Genomic DNA, 18,987 nt, shown 5'->3' on the forward strand with positions numbered 1-18,987 from the left:
AACTGTGCCTGGAATTTGTGTATACGAATAGGCGGAGGTACTTTCGGCTTGGTGGCACACATATGTGTCTGCATGGCTACAGACGCACATATTTATGCACACGTATGGTACAGATTATTTTCATCGTCCGATCAGTAAGTCAGTTGTTTGGTGGTGCTCGAGGCGTTTAGATCGTTTCGTTGAAAGAAACTAACAATTAAAAATCTTAAAAAAAATCAGCTCTATATTCCATTGCACTTTTATTGTGTTTCTTCTCGGCAATTTATTTTTAGCAGTCATGTAAGTAAATAAGAGAGTTACATATGTATGTATGTTTTGTGTATACTTATACATAAATAATAGTAACTTGCCATTGTTTTAATTAAAACATCCTTTTTGATTATTAGCGCTTTAATTTTTTATTTATTTATTGCGTTTGCATGTGTGCGTTTGTATAAAATGAGATTAAGTAGCAATGTGCAGCTCACTGCGCTTCACGGCAATGCAGATTCTACATTCGCGCGCCTAATTTTTTCATAAAATCTGCAGATGCACAACAAGTGTAGAGGAATATCGATATAACGAACCATGAAAACAAACAATCTTTTGAAAAAGTAGCTTGAAAAAATGGTTCAAAGTGAAAGTAAAATAAGAAAAAACGTTAACCTCGGCTGTATCGAAGCTGCAATACCCTTCACAAATACAAAAGATTCCTCACAAGAACTTTGATCGGTCAGCTTGTATGCAGCTATTGGCTATAGTGACTCGATCTAAACACAGAGATTATACAAAAATTGCATCATTGCTTTAAGCAATAACCCATGCCAAATTTCGTGAAGATATCCCTTCAAATTTAAAAGTTTTCCATACTAGCACATTATTCCGATCGTTCAGTTTGTATGGCAGCTGTATGCTATAGGGGTCCGATATTGGCCGTTCCAAAAAATGAACAAAACTTATGGAGAAAAAAACACGTGCAAAATTTCAGATCGATATCTCAAAAACTGAGGGACTGGTTTGTATATATGTATACAGACATACCAACGGACGGACATGAGTAGATCGACTCAGCTCGTCATGCTAATCATTTATATACATATACACTGTATAGAGCCTCTGACTTTTCGTTTTGGGTGTTACAAAACATTGTGGCTAACTTAATGTACCCTGTTCAGGGTATAAAAAACATATGGACATACATAAATAGTAGCATTTTTGTATTCTATATTATTCATATATATCGAGGTTTTACTGTGTATACATGTATTTGCATACTCGTATGCATTATTTCCTGCATGTATGCATCAGCTACTTATGTGGTCATCAGCGGATAAATTGTTTTATATACAAGCCGACAACGACAATACATTGCATTGTAATGAAATCATCGTTCAAAAAGGATTGTATTTCACTACAAGAAATTAGTCCAAGAAGACATATTATTGCGTATTTGAAAAACGACGACAAATTATACCGTTAGAAAAAATAAATAAACAAGTAGTTACAAAAACACAAATCAAAAGCACACTCAACTAGCTGATTCAAAAACTGTTAGATCGGGACCCCGGGTACCGGTTTTCTCTCTACGGCCTTGTTTGTAGAACTCCAGTTAACAAGTCCATTAAGGGATTATATACACATGCAAGTCAGAAATACGCGTTTTTTGTGATTTTCTTTATATAAAAAAAATTGAATTTACAGAATTTAATGTACTTTAATAATTGCCGAACATTTTTGGATTGCCTTGGAGCCGTAGCCGATCTCCGAAAGTAGATATCTTGTGGTGACAAAAATTGCTATTGCTATTTATACAGGTAATGATCGACGGAGTAGTTAAAATTTTGATGTTTAACAAAATGATGGCTTGTAAAAATGTATTCTTCAGAGAAGAATTTTAGAAAAATATTCCCAAATATATACATATATGTATGTAAATTCGATATAAAATGTATAAACAAACAAAAAAAAATCGATTTTTCTTCTTTAATTCACAAGCGGATATACACACATAACTCCTTAAACAATTTTTTCCTTTTGTCTTAAAGCATTACCGATGGTAATTTAGGGTAAAGGTTAAAACAAACCTGCATTATATTGATGCATACGTGAAAGCTGTTTAGAATTTTAAAGCAACATCAAACTTATATCGGAAAAAAGACAAACAAAAGCAGCTTATGATTACACTGTTCTACAGTGGTTTGGTTGCCTTAGATATAACATCGACTTTGGATATACATATGTACCATATTTGTGCTCACAATTTATGACACTATCAATGATTTTTTAAGATTTGCCCTCCTTTATTTTCAAATTTCATAAAACATGAAACAAAATAGCAGATAAACATATTTAAAATGTCGGATTTGTTTTAAAAAATAAGGATACATCGAAGTAAACAGAGACAAAATGTTGAAAACATATGTTATGTCACAATCATATGCCTTTTATGAGCTTTTCCTTTATAATTTTCTAGATAACAATCTTTTTAGAAAGATCTTCAGTAATCTGCCATATCCATTACCTTAATTTCTTAGTGGAACTCCTCTCTCTATTTCTCAGCATAATTATCTAAATTCTTCTAAAATTTATCCAGATGATAGCGTACATATGTACTTATATAGTTTAACTTGATACTCATACGTGCTCTTAGAATCTTAAAGTTTGTCAGCATATTGTGGACAATGTCTTCCTAATTTGGTGCTTTATGGTTACCTAGGAAAATTTCGACTATCAACACTAAAGTTTTCCAAGCTTCACTTTTCGTACCAAACATACATATCTCTCATGAATTGCCGTATTTGAGATTTCAACTTCTCCATACCAAGATTCCTGAATTTTCTACAAATGTTATTAAAGTAATATCCTTTCACATCCAATGCTTTGTCACACTGATTTATCATTCCTAAATCGATCACATATTTAGTCTCTGAGTTTATTTTGAGAAAAATTAACTTTGTCATAGATGTTTCACCCTACCTCTTCCACTGACCGATTGTACCGATTTCTGGGAGTTTGGCGAAATCAATATTTCTGAGAGTATACGCATTATTTTTGTAACGCATTCATTTCATTTTTTTAAACCTTAAAACCTTGCGAAGAATTTTTCACATATTTTAGTTATCTACCAAGAGTGGCATTGTAAAAGGAAAAAAGGAGCGCAAAACCCTAATCATGACTGGAAAAATAAATTTTATTACTAACAAGCCGATAATAGATCAAAGTATAAGATATGCAAGTATCAAAAACAAAAGAACACATTTAATACTTTTTTAAATAAAATAATAATCTGGACACTTGAAATCAACGAAATCTGCTAGCACATTAGGGAAAAAAGATTGCATTTTTGTAGAGCTGTGTTATTTGTAAGGAACTACCGACGAAATTAGAAAAGATTACCAAAACAACAGTTATTGCTCGATAAATACCGCCAATTCTGGTAGCATAGAACAGCTGTTGTAAAGAGTCTAAAAAGTAAACGTCAAAATAATCGAACATTTTGGACCCTTTTCCCCGTAAAACCTGTGTTGAAACATATTGCTTTCTTAATTGAATGAAAGCAGTGAATATTTTCGAAACATAATTTAATTTTTTGTTTAGTTTAGCCTGAACCTTAACCTTTTAAAGACCTCATTATATTTGCTATGGTTCCTGCTGCCTCAATGGAGCCGATGACGCTACTTTTTACTTCTTCAAAGACCCTGAATAGCAGTAATACTAATAAATTTGATTTGTTGAATTGATCACATATTCATTAATATTTTTTGTATGCATACAGATACATATGTATGTATGCATGTATATAGGCACCGTTGTATACATATATAAATTTAAAAGTACAAAGCGTTTTCATTACTTTGACATTTATTCATTCTGGAGAGTTTGGGTGTACTTATGTGTGTACATATAACATAAACCTAAATATACATCCGTATAAAATCAAAAGAAATTGGCACGTTCGCACACACATATCACATATCAAGGCCAATAATTCAATATGTTACAGATTTTGTTGTTATAATATTAATACTTTTGCAGGCATAGTATATATGGCAGTGTATATAACATATGTGATGTACATTTGTATATTCCATAAATGATAACATATGTTATGTAGTTCATGTGAGCGTCGTAGGCGAATATATCAATTAAAGCTGCATGAAAACAGAAAAACTGTAAAAAACCGCACATGGACAATTTCATCAAAAGAGCGCCAACAAACGTTCTTTTTATATATTTCACTGCAATATATGTATATACTTGTACATGCATAAGTATAAGCTCATAAAAATACATGTGTATGAAACGCAAACACATAATATATACTGTCTGCAGAATCGATCGCTTTCAATTAATTCAGCAAGCAAATCTAATAATTTCGGCTGACAAGAGAAAAAGTAAAGGATGAAACAGTTTACGGTGTATAATATACAAATGTACATATATACCCCAGCCGTATATACATTTGTATGTACTATATAGTATTTTGAAAGATTTCATACTCAACGCTGAAATCAGTTGATTAAACCGGAAACGCAAGTAGGTTGTATTTAATGCTTACAGTTACATATGTATGCGTGTAGGAAAATGTAACCAAGTTGCTAGATGCAGTTCTGGACCATTTGGCATATTTCAATCTATTTACATTTAACAGTTTTCCATGCGAAAAAATGCAAGTAACAGGAATTTTCATTCTTTCCTCAACATTCCTTAGGACTAGCTGAAATACCTTGTCGATATTCAGACTACCCAGATGCCATGCTAACATGAAATGTAGTATCCAGTTTATGAAAGTAATATTCACTGAAATAACTGAAAAATCCGAATATAGTAGGAAAAGTAGAACACGCAGAAGATTAAATTCAAACGGCTGTAGGCCGTGTTTCTCCATTTGAGGGTCTAGATAAAGAGAGAAACTCAAGTTTCCGTGAGAATCGTGAAACTTTTTGTTAGCTTAGGTTTTTGAATTTAGCACCTCTGTTGATAGCATGTCTCGGACAAAAATAAATGGTTTAGCGCCGACAAAAGTTTTTAAAGAGTAATCGAGAAGTATTTAAAAATTAAAATAACTCTAGATGCTTTTAAATGGTCAACAGTTCAGTATATATCTTTATATATAATATAAACTATATACATTCCTTTTTTAACTCACTCATGCGCATGTCTTGACATAATTATGAATATGCAGCGCTTTAAAACACAAACGGAAGTTGGTGATAAGTCGAGGTGATAAGTATACATGCATATATAACATACAAGTAGGTTGAAAAGTTGGTTGGTTGGTCTCATTAGGAATTGCACAACTAGCTCCAATTTTTTTTTAAGGTGGTACATCTGCCGTGAGAACACATGCAAAGTTACAAGTCATTCGGTCAATTAATTCTTTGTTTACAAGCCATTTGAAGTTGACGTTTCAGAGTATTTTTTTTTAATATGGAAAAAATTTAATATCGCGCAGTGATTAGATTCTTTGTTTTAAAAGGTTTAAAAGCAAAGGAAATTTATGAACAATTGTTAGAAGTGTATTGGGGTGGTGAATTTAAACGTGGTCGTACTAGACTTGAAGACGTTCCATGCGAAGGACGACCAAAAACCGCAACCAGAAATCATTGAGCAAGTTCATAACATTGTTAATGGAGATTCAAGCGTGAAATTGTTAATACCATAAGCACTTCAGACGAATGAGTAGTTCGTATTTTACATGGAGAATTACATATGAAAAATCGTTTTGGAAAGTTAGTGCCGCACACGTTGACAATTCAACAAAAACTGGATCCAAAACAAATTTCATTTCAGCATAATTTTAAGCAGAATAAAATCGAATTCTTGCGTCATTTTATAACTATGATTGAAATTTGGATCTACCACCATGATCCTAAATTGAAACAAGAACGTTTACAGTGGACTGAAGCTGATTGTTCAGCACCAAAGCAGGTGTAGTCACAACGATGAGCAAATAAGGTTATGGCATCGGTTTTTTGGGATGCAAAAGGAAGTTTGTTGATTGATTATCTGCAGAAAGTTAAAGCAATCAACGTATATTATTTCAAGCGAATATTATGGAAAGCGTTTCTCGTCGAATGAAGAAGCTATTACAGCCTTTGACGGGTATTTTGCACAGCTTCCGGAAAGTTATTATAGAGATGGCATAAAATTATTGTAGGATCATTGAAATAAGTGTATTAAAGTTAAGGCAGATTATATTGCATAAAAAAATATATTTCGAACAGATTTTTTCATTTCGAGCGCAGAAACTTTTCAACTAACTTGTATATACTATGCGTGTATGTACATATAGCCAAAGCTGATCATGATAGCTTTTAAGTAATTAACACCTTAAAGAACTTTACATTTTTGCTTACAAAAATTATTCACTTACGATTTAAAAGCACTGCTTACTTATCTCAACACTATACTAATCCTTAATTAGAAATACACCACCTTGACTTGAGTATAGCTTTGGTTTTAGCTTCAGCTTTCGAGTATGATTTTCCCAGACGAAACTTGGCCACTTGTAGCGACTCGGCCAAGGTAACTTAAAACAAGAAAAAACTTTACGTTAGGACCCTTCACAGGTGCATTTCTTCTAGCAACTAAATATATGTATAGTTAAATTTAAAAATGTAACCGATCAGCTATATGCTATAGGAGCCCAATTTGTTCCTTACACGGCTTCTTTGATCGATCGATCGATATCGCAAAAAGATAGAAACTAATTTGTGTTTATATGGAACAAACGGACGGTCATAGCTAAGTCGACTCAGCTAGTCACGCTGATCCGACGGCTACTTCTGGGTTTTACAAACTTCATAGCAAACTTAATATACCCAGTTCCTGTATAGTTTATTAAAGCCTTAAGACTCCTTGTACTATGCCAAAAATAGAAAGGAAACCGTTGACATGACGACACAGTTACTCCCTCTCTTTTATTCAAGGTTCACGCTCGTTTGTTGTTCGATGTTATATCAATTTAATTATTATTTCATTGTTTTTGATAACTCATATCACTAAATGTACCATATATAAAATCGTAAATAAAGCCCATTTAATAAATTGTGTCTAAACTAACTAAATATATAAATAATAGCAGCTCGGAAGACTGATAGCACTAGAAAAGAATTGAAGAAAAAAGTCACAATCGCTGGACGAGGTCATCCCCCAACATACCAACAAATACACAAAGCCTCTGAAATGGCTATGTAGTTGTTGTTGTTTTTTACAAACTCAGCTTATCTGCTCGCTTTATTTCTAGCGCTGTCGCAATTCAGACCCACTCTCACAGTAATTTAGTCGATTTTTTCGAATATACCATACTAAGTTCAGCAGCACAACGAGAAGGTTCACATTCTGTATTTTATTTCAGTTGTGACGAGACGCAGACTCCGCTTACGCAACAATGAAGTTGCTACTACTGCTTTTGGCAGGCTTGCTCTGCACGGTGCAAGTATTTGCCGATGATTTGGACGAATTCAATTTGGATGATTTGCTTGAGGAAGATTTCGACGAGAGTGCAGAGGAGTTGCTGCGCCAATTTGAGCAAAAGAATTCGGTAAATACGAAGACGTACAAAAATATACCACTCAACAGTTAGACGTTTTTGTTTTTAGAACAAGGATTTGGAACGTGAAAATGAGATCGCCGCTCAATTGAGAGCTGAGGCCCTAGATCAACAGAATAACATATTGAATCCGGTTGTCGAAAGTACGTTACTGCTCTGTTTATATTATATTTGCTTTTGATTTATAAGAGTTCGCATTTACAAACTTACTTTTAATTCAGTTGATCCATGTGAGAAGATGCATTGCGGTGCCGGTCGTGTCTGTCAAGTGCATGGCACCGAAGCCAAATGTGTATGCATACCCGAATGTCCCGAGGAGCCGGAAGCACGTCGCCACGTTTGCACAAATCGTAATGAAACCTGGCTCTCGGATTGCGCTGTCTATAGGCAGAGATGTCTTTGTGCCACCAATGCCCCCGGCTGCCTGAATCCCGAAAATAGTCACGTTCACATCGACTACTACGGTCCCTGTCATGAACACAAGAATTGCTCGGAGGAGGACATGAAAGACTTTCCGCGTCGCATGCGCGATTGGCTTTTTAACGTGATGCGTGATTTGGCCGAACGTGACGAACTCACCGAACATTACATGCAAATGGAATTGGAAGCTGAGACGAATATGACACGTCGTTGGGCCAACGCTGCCGTTTGGAAATGGTGTGATTTAGATGGTGACACTGACCGCTCGGTGTCGCGTCACGAGCTCTTCCCCATCCGTGCACCCTTGGTCAGCCTAGAGCAATGTATTGCACCATTCTTAGAGTCATGTGACTCCAATAAAGATCATCGCATCACTTTAATAGAATGGGGCGCTTGCTTGGAATTAGATGAGGTGAATGTCGAAGTGGTGGCCAATACTGTACTGCCATTGCTAATTATATATATTTATTTTATTTCAGACCGATTTGAATGAGCGTTGTGACGACATTCACAGAAACACCCCGCAATTGCTTGGTTAAATTTGGTTGGATCCCTAAAAATTCCAGCAACGTTTTTTGAATTTTACGCTGACTTATTGTAAAGTTCACATAAATTATGTGCCTATCACATTTAATGTATAAAATCTTTCAACTTTATGCTTAAATATCTGCATTATGAGATTTTAGCTTAAAATAATAATAAATTTTTTAAATGTTGTTGCAAATATATAGTATATAGTAAACAAGGAAGATTTTTGATTGTCTTAGTCAAGGACAGAAATATCTTTCCAGAAGTCAAGTGACCTTAAGGAAGTCGCGCCGAGAGAAGATATTTTTCTATTTCAACCATTTCGTTAAGCGAAACACTCTCCCTAATTTCATTAAGATATCTGATATTAGATCACGTTTCAATACTCGTATGCTCAGAATGACGTAATATACGAAGAAGATGAGAAGAGATTTTATACATTTCAAATTTATTTGGTTTAGGTACGTGGAGTTTGGTCTCAACTTTGGTGCAATCATTTTTGAATATCCGCGTTTTTTGGGCGTACAAACATACTGATTTCTTCATTCGAAATGTCAACTTATCGAGTTCCTTCTGATTATTCAAATTATACCCTGAACTGGGTATATAAATTTTGCCACGAAGTTTGTAACACCCAGAAGGAAACGTCGAAGACCCTATAAAATATATACATAAATGATCAGCATGATGAGCTGAGTTGATTTAGCCATGCCCGTCTGTCCGTCCGTCTGTCTGTATATATACGAACTAGACCCTCAGTTTTTAGCTGTCAATCAGAAATTTTGCACCTGTCCTTTCCTCACTAAGAAGCTGCTGTTGTTGTAGTTGTAGAAGCGGCAGAATTTTGCCGTTTCGGTTACATAGACCCGACTGCCGTGGGAACGGACTAAGAAGCTGCTTATTTGAAATGGCCGATATCGGACCACTATAGAATATTGTTGCCATACAAACTGAACCATCGGAATTAAGTACTTGTATTGGAAACTTTTTTATTAAAAATAAATATAATCTTCGAAGAAATTGTTTAGATCGAATGACTATAGCATATAGCTGCCAGATTAACTGAAAAATCGGAATAAAGTGCTTGCATGGAATAAAGTGCGACCAATTTCACACATTTTTGGCGTTAAACTATATTATATCCAATATCCGTAAACATATAATTTCCATAAACGGTATAAATCCAACCGGAAGTTCCAAAATCTTTATATTTAGTTGCATCCGATTTTCACACTATAACATAAGATAAGCAAGATATTTTTAAGCACAAAATTTTATTGAAATCAATCGTGTGGTTCAATATAAAATTTCACGTAAAGAAAAATGTCTTTAAGCTCCTTTCCGCCTGTGGAATTTAATAATTTATTTATTATATTTATTTAATGAGTTATCACACTTTTGTTATTTTTAAACAGAACCGTTATATAGGATGTTGATGGAGTTATCACCCGATTTAACTCAGTTTCACTGTATACTTAGATGGAGGTGCCAAAAAGACTTGTGCTGAGCGAATTTGTATATATATTAAACTTATGAGTAGGCGGGCCTTCGCCCACTTTTTAAAATGTTTTAAACAACAGATGCTCCTCCATACTTCGATACCATGTTACAAATTCCAAAAAAAAAAAACTTTAAACCACAGATTTCCTACGTACTTCGATACCCTGTACAAAATTACAGATTTCTATCTTAATGTAACTCAGAGAGTTTCTTTTTCATTATGTATTTAAAAATTTGCTTTAAATATAAAAATTATAAATTAATAATGTTAATGCAAAAATCTTAGATCTTTTACCGTCCCCAATATAGTGACTTTCGACTTTTCACCTGATTTTAAACCGTTAAAAATGTGTGATATTTCAAAGAAATGAAGTCGACAAATTTTCCTAAAAATGGTGTGGTTTATCGCTGAATATGAATGGAATTAGTCTGACCTTGATTCAAATCTCATATTCCGAATATAATCAATTACGATCCTCTGGTTGATTTTGTCCACATCAAATTAACCTCTTCGGTGGAGTTTATGTCACATAAATCTGATTTGAGGATGATTTTAATATATGACCAATAATATAATTTAATAATATATCAAATTTCATTGTAATCCATTCACGATTTCGTTGAGCAATGCATGTAAAGCTCCTTCCCAACGTTTTTAACTCTTGCAACATGTTGCTACAGAGTATAAAAGTTTTATTCAACTAACGGTTGTTTGTATCACCTAAAAATAATCGGGTTAGATATATATATATAATATATATAAATGATCAGAATGATGAGTCGAGCTTTCAATTTCAACCAAATTTGGTACATTCGATTATTTTGATAATTTCCATGTAACAGAGCGAAAATGAACGAAATCGAACAGTAACCACGCCTACTTCCCTTATAACACAACATTTAATTACATCTGCTTTTGCCTATCCAGTACACAAATCAAGCACTAATTAATAAAACGGGATTAAAATTTGCAGGAATATTTCCTTTAAGGTATGCCATATCAGGTAGTAAAGTTGTCAAATTGGACCATAACTATTGTGGTCCACAGAGCCTATGGCAGATTTTTTGCCAAAAATATCGGCCAATCTGTGAGATACATATATAATTCAAATTCGGTTAGAATGTTTTTTTGATAATATTATACCTTATACCCTTGTGTCCGATGGGTTGAATCGAATCAATACTTCCATTAGCCCCCATATACCTAATATAAATATTTTCGAACTTCCAGTTGACTTTATACCACATACATATGTATATCGGACAATGTGCTAGCGTAAAATAATGAAATTGAGCAAGCGTGTTTTTCTGATAAGTGTATCTTTGTGTTGCAAATGGATAAAATCGGGCGAAAACTTGCCTTAGCCCCATATAACTGATATTTAGCATTTTGAAACGTCCGGCTGACTTTACCCCATATATGTTTATATAATATTTACACATAAGTATGTTTATAAAATCGCCTGAAAATAAGTTCTCATCTATACCTGAGCAATGCCAAAAATTTATGCAACCAGCCTTTCCATTTCTATGTAATAATAATGAATCTAAGTGAGTCTATGATCTTCAAAATTAATTAATATGATACCAAATTGGATTGTATTCCATTCATTATTTCATTGACGAACAATGAAGTTGAACCTTTTCGCAACATTTCTCAATATAAAGTTTTGCCATACCTGAAGGTATTTCACCGTTTTTGATCCTTGCAAGTTACAAAAGCATAAATGTTCGGTTGCACTCGAACTTAGTGCTTTCTTACTTGTTATTATTCTTTAAATTTACATATATTTTTTTGTTGTTTATAAAGAAAAAGTATAAATGGTAACGCGGGATTATATATTTATACCTACATGCCGTACAGAAGTATATAAAATGGTGAACATTACTATATGATTTCTTACCAATTTAATTATCATCACTGGCTCAAATATTTTTGATTTTACTAACCAGCTTAACATAACTTAACATAAAAGGAAAATATGTGTTAATAATGCTCGCCACTGTAATCAAAAATCCTCAGCTGATTCGATTTTATAAAAAACAGATTTTGTGTTTAGCGGCATTCTATTTTCGATTCTGATTTTCCTCACTCTCTCGACAGTGACAGATCTCCAAAAGTTTATGACAGTTTGGATTTGAACCTATACTAACAAAGTACTAGTAACAACTTGAACATTAACGTCGACAGCTAGATCCACTACATTTATGAGAAACATACATATGTATATGTAAAAGAACTTCGGGCTAGAAATTAGAAAGTTATTGAGGTATGCACTGCAACGTATTATTTATTGTGAGCTCTCCTCCTTCACAAGGACTCACATAGGCACAGTACGTTTTAAATCCAAAGGTCGTGTTACAGATAGTGAGGCATTTCGCTGCATGCTACGATGAGGCTCACAGAGCTTTGTTTATGCCAAACAGGTGCTCCGGACTTTCAGTCTCCATGTCACAGAATCGACAGATTGCAGAGAAGACTATGCTAATATTATATAGGTATTTCTTAATTCTGCAGGAACCGGTATACATTGAGACAAGCCTGAAATTTTCTCTTGGGAAGTCTATTATTTACTTGAACCTCTGAAGTTGTATCCTACAGGAAAGCTAAACTTGACATTATCGAAGTGTTTGCAAGTAATGATTACATGATACCCAGTGCAGTTGCTCGTTTATCGCTGCAGAGTTGGTAAGGTCATCAGCCATTCCGATTATATCTTTCTGATCCGGCACCCAGCTGAGGCGGACTCGATTTAATTCCAGTTGAGAAGCTACACTATTTTTTTATTTCTATAAAACCAGTTACCGCCGTACAATTTTAATATTTACCTTGAAAATTGTCAATTTCAATTGATTCTGCATGCCATAAAATCCGTTTTCTGGTTTTGTTATTGATTAAACTAGTATGTATTTGGTCTTCTCTAAATTTCGACAATTTTACATTTTATTTATTTTATGCTTTCATCAATTTCTTATTTTGCGTGTAAAATATTTGTTTAAAGTTAGGCTTTCCGTTTAAGAAAAATTATATGATAATTAATATTACTTGTATAACAATACGAAAATTATCATAAGTTGTTAAAAAGAAATTTTATTATTAAAATAAGAATTAATACCCTTGGGAAAGAATGACAGTATTTTTTCTCTGTGGGTCCTGAACATTGTCCTCCTAAGAAAGAAATTTTATTTAATTAACATACAAGCTGATTTATCCGAACTTACTTTTTTGCCAATCAATGATTTATGAATATGTGGAATTACACCACCACCTGCAATTGTTGCTTTAATCAGACTATCTAATTCTTCGTCACCACGAATTGCCAACTGCAAGTGACGCGGCGTGATACGTTTGACTTTAAGATCCTTTGAAGCATTTCCTGCCAATTCCAGCACCTAAAACGTAGTTAACAATTTAGAAAAAAGCTTTGGATTCGAGGCATGCTATAAAAAAAATTTAGGATCAACCAATATTGAAAACTTTTGTCAAACCTACGAAAGAAGCGTTAACTATTTTTTTTAAATTAATACATAAATCTATCAAAATACACAAATATATTCAATTAACTTTCGTTCTATTTTAGTCGTTCAATAATATTTACTAAAAAAGCAAACAAAAAACAAAAATGGCGGGCAAATGACGCCACAAAACAAAACTCTAAAAACGCTACTTCAAGTTGACATTACAAACAGCGCGCGGAGTACAGCACACACAAATACATACACAATTGAAAATGTTTGCTTTTCCTACGCGCACGCAAACTATGCTGAATGGGCACATTTAAGCAGCGATATAGGAAAATTGGGCGCGATAACGCATCGATTTCTATGGGTGAATTTTCCAACGTAAAATATGTAACTTACCTCAGCAGTCAAGTATTCCAGAATTGCAGCAGAATATACGGCAGCCGTTGCACCAACGCGGCCATGCGATGTTGTGCGGCTCTTTAAATGACGATGTATGCGACCAACTGGGAACTGTAATAGAAAAATAGATATAAGCATACATTTTTACTCAACAATAAAAGTGAACACAAAAAAACGCGTAGTTAACAATTTAATTATAGTCTGTAGATGCTACCTCGAAAAGGCGCGAAAATTTTGATTGGCGGAACAATGTCTGTACTTTATTTATCATTTACCTGTAGCCCCGCTCGTGCTGATCGAGATACTGCCTTCGCCTTAGCTTTGCCTGAATCTTTACCAGCTTTACCACCAGCCTTAAATAAAATATATAAAAATGGGTAATAATTTTACGTTTTTTAAAATGAAAATTGCGCCAAAATCGCAGGAAAACGCTGGCCAATGTGAGGTTAAACACGAACATTTAAATAGAGAATTCGAATGCATCCAAGATCTTTAATTTACTTTATCTATGAAATTTGTTTGCAACACAAAATTACAAAATTTTATATTTTAGATTTTACTTTTCATCTCAATATTTCACGATGTCCCACGGTACATTACTGCACGCGCACTCACATTTACGACGTCTATTGGCCAACGCCAGCTTTTCATCGCATTCTACTAGTTGTATTTTTTCTATTCACATTATTTACCATTTTTTATATTCTAAATTTTTTCACAAGTAAAACGAAAATGCAAAATAATTTCTATAACACCCTTGGAATGGATTTAACACTCGATCTGTAATTTTTCATAAAATTTCCTTGCACGACAACTTATTGCTTTCGACACAGGAACGTCAAGTCCGAACACCACCAAGTTTTTTTCACGAATGACGCGTTCGCACAAAGCAAACCTCTTCGTGGCGCAAAACGAACACCTTCAACAACATGGTTGCATTTCTCAACAAATATTTGCAAATTATGAAAAATGAAGGCCTTGCGATTGTTGAGTTGTCTTGTGTTTACAATATGCATAGGCTTTCATGAAGTTAAGAGCACAGACAAAATTTATAACGTGGATCTGATGAATCGCCCAGACGATTAATCTGGTTTTGCTATTCAAGTTATAGAATTCGTTAAAAATAATATAAGGCTACTTGGATATATTTGTGAAAATGTTTATATAAGCTTAACTGAAATTACAGTGATTGTGTAATTAAATTATAACCACATATAATATTCCACAATAAATATTAGATATTATATAAAATGGGCTATAAAAACAATTTTTTGGAAACTTTTCACACACTTTCTTTGTAACCCAATTTGTTTTGTGTAATATTACTTAAAATTAATAACATGGCATCACCTTTTGAGTTGACGAAAACAACTCACAAAATAACAAGAACAAGAAGAAAATAGAATTCAATGAAATTCAACGGTTTGGTACAAAGTAGGCAAACAGTGCAAGAACACATTCTTTATTTCCGACACATTCGTTAAAAAAATTGGCGCCTTTAGTTCGGCATTTTGAAACAATACAAGAACATTTGGATTTTTGGTTTCAAAAAAGATGCCCCGAGCAACTAAAGCAAAAGCTGCAGCAGATGGTGTTCCCAAAAAGGGACCTGCTCCTAAGCGAAATAAATTATATGCGATGCCAGAAAAAATAGCTGAAGGCACAATTCTCTCAGATTTATCCAAAGCTCAGTGGTTAATTGGATCTTCAATTGGAACTGGTGGGTTTGGAGAAATTTATTCGGCGTGTCGCGTTGGTGAGAAAACTTATAACTACGTTGTAAAGTGCGTAAGTATTTAATTGAATTATGATTAATGGCAAACTATTAATATAAGATCCGTCGGTTTTTAGGAGCCACATGGGAATGGTCCACTGTTTGTTGAAATGCACTTTTATATGCGCAACGCCAAATTGGAAGATATTAAACGATTTCAGCAGGAACGTGGCCTTAAGACCATTGGTATGCCATATATGATTGGGAATGGTTCAGTAGAATTAAATGGAACCAAACATCGTTTTATTGTAATGCCACGATATGGCAGCGATATTTCAAAACTCTTCTTAGCGAATGGTAGACGTTTTCCTGAAGAGACCATATACAGACTGGCGTTACAAATGTTGGATGTGTATGAGTTTATACACTCATGTGGTTACGTACATGCCGACTTAAAAGCTGCCAATATACTTTTAGGCTACGGCAAAGAAGGCAATAGTCAAGCGTACTTAGTTGACTATGGATTAGCTTCACATTATACGACGAAGGTATTTAAACCTGATCCAAAAAAAATGCATAACGGTACTATAGAATATACATCTCGGGACGCACATCTTGGTGTAGCTACAATGCGTGCAGACTTCGAAATATTAGGGTATAATATCATAGAATGGTCCGGCGTTCAACTGCCATGGGTAAAGAACAACATACTAACAGTGCCAGTGAAAGTGCAAAAGGCCAAAGAAGAATTCATGGCAGACGTAATGCATTGTTTAAAAACTTTATATTCTAAAGATGTACCAGGTGAGTACAATATATCACAAAAAGTGCATTTAAAAATAATATTTTGACATATATTTCCAGGTCCTATTGCGGAGTATATGAAGTATGTAGCAAAGCTGGAGTATAATGAAAAACCTGACTATGAAAAATGTCGTAAAATATTCAGCACTGCTCTAAAAACAATGAAAATATTAAATACTGGAGATTTACGTTTTAAGATAAGTGATAATTATGACAAGTCTGCACCTACAACAAGCAAAGGTCGTGGAAAATTGGTGAGAAAGCCAGCTGCGGTCATGGACACATCTGTGGAAATGTTTGCCAGTGATGACGATGATGATGATGTAATATTCGAGGAAAAGAAACCGGTTAAAAAAGCACCACATAAACTGAAAACTGTGACAAAACGTTCGCCGAAAAATGTTGACAGTGCTTCAAGGCGCATAAAATCGTCTCCTCGCAATACTACACCAACTCTACGCGGTTCGCCTGAAATGAAAACTTTAACAAAGTTGACGCCAAAAGTAACTCCTGCTCGGAAGCGTCGGTCGTCGTCTTTCTCGCCAAGGCAGGCAACACGGCATTCACCGTTGCAAAAGAAATTGCGAACCACACCTCGTGAAGCTGCTAATGGTAAAAGTTCGAGCACGCCCAGTACTTCCTCTTCGCATACTACACGTTCCACTCCTGTTGCTACCAGAGCAAATATAAATTTTAGTCCAGCGATTTCGTTATCCACTTCACGACATGGGAAGACTGTTGTTAATGACAACACAACTCCAGTACCACGTACTGGTAAAACTTATGAATTTAATTTCGAATTAGATGTCAGTATGGATGCCAATGTTATAGTTAATGTCAAACGTAAAAAGAAGGCAGCAGCGACCAGTACCACCAACAGTAATAGTGCCGCTAAAAGCAGTTCTAAATTAATGCGCTCAAATGAGGAAGCACCTGGGGATAAAAGAAATACACCAGTTACTCGTGTAAAAGTGCGGAAACTGCCCAGTGATGATGCGTGCGACAGTCCCCCTACCCCAGCTGTTACTGTTAAAAAATCTAAGCGTGCGATTTCTTAAAAACTCGTGTTGCTGTTTTGAATGTTTTATTTGTATTACTAGAAGAACAATACATTTTTTTTTATTAATTATATGTACATGTATGTAATTGTTTCTTATATAATATCGTATTTGTTAAAAATTCATAAAAATTGTTCCCTTTATCGAATAAGATACGCTTTGACGTCTCTCCTGGCAAGGAATACAATACAAAAAATTCGTTGATCTGTACGCTGAATAAATTTTTGTAAGAAAATACTAGCTATATGCTTTATTTATTCAGTAAACTATTTTATTTTTTTATTTTAATGCCTCCTGCTCAAAAATGTAATTTCACTTAATAAAAGTTTTTACAACAAAAAACTTTATTTACTTATGCTGTTATTTGAAATTATATGAAACCGGACTATAATTACATTTTAAAAAGTTTACTTTGCTTTACGCTTATTACTGTCATGGTGTTTTGAGGACGACTTCGACGACGATGATTTACTGGACGAAGAAGAGTGCGACGATGATTTTTTTGACGAATGCGAAGAACTCTTCTCACTTGCACTGACGACATTGAAAGTCGCATTGACGGCACTGCTTGATGTTACCGATTTCGAACTACTAGATGAAGGACGCTCCTCTTTATGAGACCTGGAGCTTTTATGATGATGATGCCTACTCGTAGACATTGTCGGCACTTGTACAGATGGAACAGCTGAAGTGGATGTACTAGGTGCTTCTGGTTGTATGATTGCAAAAGGAGAGGACGAATTTGAAGTCGATGAAGAACGCGAAGATGTAGCTGATGACTTTGTCTTTGATATTAAGGAAATTGGTTCTTCTATTACAACGCCAGCCGCCTTACTAGTGGAAGGTTTATTAAGACAATTATCACATTGCCAGTTGTGCTCTTGCCCTTCAGAGGCTTCTTCATCTGTAATAGGTGGCTTGTGGCATTCTTGGTGGTAAAGTGTACCACAATTTGAACATTCGATTAGGCGATTTGTAGCAGTAAAAACCATTTCACCACAAACAGCACAATTTAAATCGCCAAACTCCTTTAGATTAACATCTTCATCGCCGCCTCCCAGCATTGCTCCTCCGATGTTCGCGCCATCATCAGAGTCTATTATAGTGTCAGGTGAATCTGATATGGTCTTTGCAGGAGAGCCAGTTAAATTAATAACTTCATCAGCAGTTGGGTCCTGATCCATTGCCGTTGGATGTTCCGGAGGAGGCGGCGGTGTTGCTGCACGACCTGGAAAGTTCGCTTCCAATTCCATTAGACCTTTACTCATATTATTCGATATCATAAGCTCTGGGCCAAAACGTTGCTTTATAGCTTCATCCAGCATTAACCTCAGCTCAACCGCAGAATTTGGATGAGGAGAGTGTAGCAATCTTATTGCTTTGCGCAACATTTCCATCTCATTCGGATTTGCAGTCATATCTACGTAAATTATACGCACTTTAAAAAATTAATATAAAGAAATTTAACTTCAGTATGAACACGAATAAATGCAAAACCGCAAACCACAGCTGTTTCGGCTTACGATACAGGGTTGCAGTGTTCACAAAGTCCGTTCACTTAGTAT

General features: G+C 34.7%; 4 protein-coding genes across 4 annotated transcripts; 2 read left to right on the forward strand and 2 right to left on the reverse strand.

The window, feature by feature from the left end:
- Positions 1-119: 119 nt before the first annotated feature.
- SPARC (secreted protein, acidic, cysteine-rich) lies at positions 120-8,680 on the forward strand. The gene is made up of 5 exons (XM_014238590.3): positions 120-279; positions 7,340-7,525; positions 7,584-7,677; positions 7,756-8,366; positions 8,434-8,680. The coding sequence occupies exons 2-5, from the start codon at positions 7,373-7,375 to the stop codon at positions 8,491-8,493; spliced, it is 918 nt and encodes a 305-aa protein (XP_014094065.1). The 5' UTR covers positions 120-279; positions 7,340-7,372; the 3' UTR covers positions 8,494-8,680.
- Positions 8,681-12,857: 4,177 nt separating this feature from the next.
- On the reverse strand, positions 12,858-14,727 carry His2Av (Histone H2A variant). The gene is made up of 5 exons (XM_014238598.3): positions 14,539-14,727; positions 14,122-14,199; positions 13,844-13,957; positions 13,205-13,375; positions 12,858-13,151 (listed from the first exon to the last, which is right to left on the reverse strand). The coding sequence occupies exons 1-5, from the start codon at positions 14,539-14,541 to the stop codon at positions 13,092-13,094; spliced, it is 426 nt and encodes a 141-aa protein (XP_014094073.1). The 5' UTR covers positions 14,542-14,727; the 3' UTR covers positions 12,858-13,091.
- A 524-nt stretch (positions 14,728-15,251) lies between these two features.
- Positions 15,252-17,657, forward strand: ball (nucleosomal histone kinase 1). Its single transcript, XM_014238599.3, has 3 exons — positions 15,252-15,634; positions 15,698-16,364; positions 16,425-17,657. Exons 1-3 carry the CDS (start codon positions 15,401-15,403, stop codon positions 17,420-17,422), a joined length of 1,899 nt encoding a protein of 632 aa, XP_014094074.2. The 5' UTR covers positions 15,252-15,400; the 3' UTR covers positions 17,423-17,657.
- On the reverse strand, positions 17,415-18,978 carry IntS12 (Integrator 12). Its single transcript, XM_014238601.3, has one exon. The coding sequence runs from the start codon at positions 18,838-18,840 to the stop codon at positions 17,830-17,832; it is 1,011 nt and encodes a 336-aa protein (XP_014094076.1). The 5' UTR covers positions 18,841-18,978; the 3' UTR covers positions 17,415-17,829.
- Between the last annotated feature and the right edge of the window lie 9 nt (positions 18,979-18,987).

This window comes from Bactrocera oleae, chromosome 2, assembly GCF_042242935.1.
Source record: "Bactrocera oleae isolate idBacOlea1 chromosome 2, idBacOlea1, whole genome shotgun sequence".
In the NCBI taxonomy this organism is placed as follows: Eukaryota; Metazoa; Arthropoda; class Insecta; order Diptera; family Tephritidae; genus Bactrocera; species Bactrocera oleae.

What these genes read in the sequence shown, in the direction of transcription:
- ball (XM_014238599.3), top strand. Translation starts at nt 15,401, where the DNA reads ATGCCCCGAGCAACTAAAGCAAAAGCTGCAGCAGATGGTGTTCCCAAA. An exon ending in ATAACTACGTTGTAAAGTGC is followed by an intron (nt 15,635 to 15,697) that starts GTAAGTATTTAA and finishes GTCGGTTTTTAG; the next exon opens with GAGCCACATGGGAATGGTCC. An exon ending in ATATTCTAAAGATGTACCAG is followed by an intron (nt 16,365 to 16,424) that starts GTGAGTACAATA and finishes ATATATTTCCAG; the next exon opens with GTCCTATTGCGGAGTATATG.
- His2Av (XM_014238598.3), bottom strand. An exon ending in TGGAATACTTGACTGCTGAG is followed by an intron (nt 13,376 to 13,843) that starts GTAAGTTACATA and finishes ACTACGTTTTAG; the next exon opens with GTGCTGGAATTGGCAGGAAA. An exon ending in AATCATTGATTGGCAAAAAA is followed by an intron (nt 13,152 to 13,204) that starts GTAAGTTCGGAT and finishes TTTCTTTCTTAG; the next exon opens with GAGGACAATGTTCAGGACCC.
- IntS12 (XM_014238601.3), bottom strand. Translation starts at nt 18,840, where the DNA reads ATGACTGCAAATCCGAATGAGATGGAAATGTTGCGCAAAGCAATAAGA.
- SPARC (XM_014238590.3), top strand. Translation starts at nt 7,373, where the DNA reads ATGAAGTTGCTACTACTGCTTTTGGCAGGCTTGCTCTGCACGGTGCAA. An exon ending in ATTGAATCCGGTTGTCGAAA is followed by an intron (nt 7,678 to 7,755) that starts GTACGTTACTGC and finishes CTTTTAATTCAG; the next exon opens with TTGATCCATGTGAGAAGATG. An exon ending in CTTGCTTGGAATTAGATGAG is followed by an intron (nt 8,367 to 8,433) that starts GTGAATGTCGAA and finishes ATTTTATTTCAG; the next exon opens with ACCGATTTGAATGAGCGTTG.